Raw genomic sequence first — 1428 nt, 5'->3', positions numbered from 1 at the left:
CCCACATCTACATCGTACTGAAGAGTCTGTGCTGCAAATGCAGGCGCAAGCCGGAGGGAGAACGCGACGACCGGGAGAGGCGACTCCGTAAGAAACACTCACCAAGTGAAAGCTTCCCATTGGAGAGAAAATTATTCAGTCAGAGGAACAGATATCTAGAAAATGTCTCTATTTCCCATGGCTGAATGCTTAAAGATCAATAAATCTGTCATCTAAACAAAACCAATAAGATATAAAAGGTTTTAAAGTATAAAGGTTCGTTTACAATTTTCCGCCTTTTCTCAAGTGTTAATTTAATTCAGTTTATTCCTATAGCGCCAAAGACATGTCATGACTCAGAATGAGCTCCTTGATATGTGCTTGAGAATGGCTTAGTCTCCGGTTAAACCCAGGTTTAAAGCCTTGCAGGGCAGCCTAAAGCCCACTGCCAACATTAAGACAGAAAAAAGAAAGAAAATAACAAACCATCAGTTCAGGGGTTTGAGAAAATATGGGAATCAGGAAATTATCTAAAAAACAAACTGAACGATTGTTGATCTCTACTTTAAGAAACAATTTTGATTTTAAAATGGAAAAATTTTCTTTTTTATGTATTATATATATATCTTTTATTTAAAATTTCAATGTATAACATGGATGCATAAAAACCTGTTTTTTATTTCAGTGTTAAAGTCTGTTTAAAGTAACAGATCATTAAAAATGTCTCCAGACCTTTACTGGTTGATGATTTTCTTTATTTGGACGCTGCTGATTGGTCACTCCTGCCTTAAATCGTAGCTCCTACCTGCTGTTCTTAGCTCCTTTTACCTTTTGCAGGGCGAACAATGACACTATCCAGGGTAGGAAAGTATGGAGTCAGAGAGGGGGGACAATTAAACTTAATTGCTAAATTATTGAAAGTGAAAAAATAAAAGTTAAACCTCCAAATTACAAGTTGATGTTGAAAGTTTAATTTTTACTTAGAATCGGAAAAAACTATAAAAACCGATAATAAAATAATAAGAATTGAATCTAAATTTTACCCCTCAGCTTAAAAAAAACTAAGAATTCAGTTTAGTATTTTAATTTGTTATTCTTTTTTATTTCTTTTTTTATTGCAGTTTTAGATTTTATATTTTCAGATTCAAATCCATTTCTTTCAGTCCATTTTCTTTAGGTTTAAATTCCTTTTTTAGTTTCCAGCCACCTTAAGGAGGTCATTACACGGCAGACACATAATGATGCAGGTCAGATAGACTACAGCCTACAGCAGACTACAACAACAACAACATAAATAATAAAAAAAAAAGGTTGCACAAATGTAGCAACTGACTGAAGCTCTCCATTATGAAATCCAAAACATATGGAGCTTGTTTCACAGAGAATCATGGAAAGACAGATAATTTTGTTTGGGCTGTGTCCAAAAGTGTCCTGTAATGCAAAAGATTG

The 1428-nt window shown here is 34.0% G+C and overlaps 1 protein-coding gene across 1 annotated transcript in view; it reads left to right on the top strand.

The window, feature by feature from the left end:
• The window catches only part of LOC107096258 (transient receptor potential cation channel subfamily M member 1-like), a 37870-nt gene that overhangs the window by 30960 nt on the left and 5482 nt on the right, over window positions 1–1428 (top strand). Inside the window, exon 24 of the mRNA XM_015392838.1 lies at window positions 4–87. Coding sequence (XP_015248324.1) covers window positions 4–87 — 84 coding nt within the window. The remainder of the gene's footprint in view (window positions 1–3; window positions 88–1428) is intronic.

This window comes from Cyprinodon variegatus, unplaced genomic scaffold, assembly GCF_000732505.1.
Source record: "Cyprinodon variegatus isolate N-32 unplaced genomic scaffold, C_variegatus-1.0 Scaffold609, whole genome shotgun sequence".
Taxonomy (NCBI): domain Eukaryota; kingdom Metazoa; phylum Chordata; class Actinopteri; order Cyprinodontiformes; family Cyprinodontidae; genus Cyprinodon; species Cyprinodon variegatus.
This window is presented reverse-complemented; position numbering and strand designations above follow the sequence as displayed.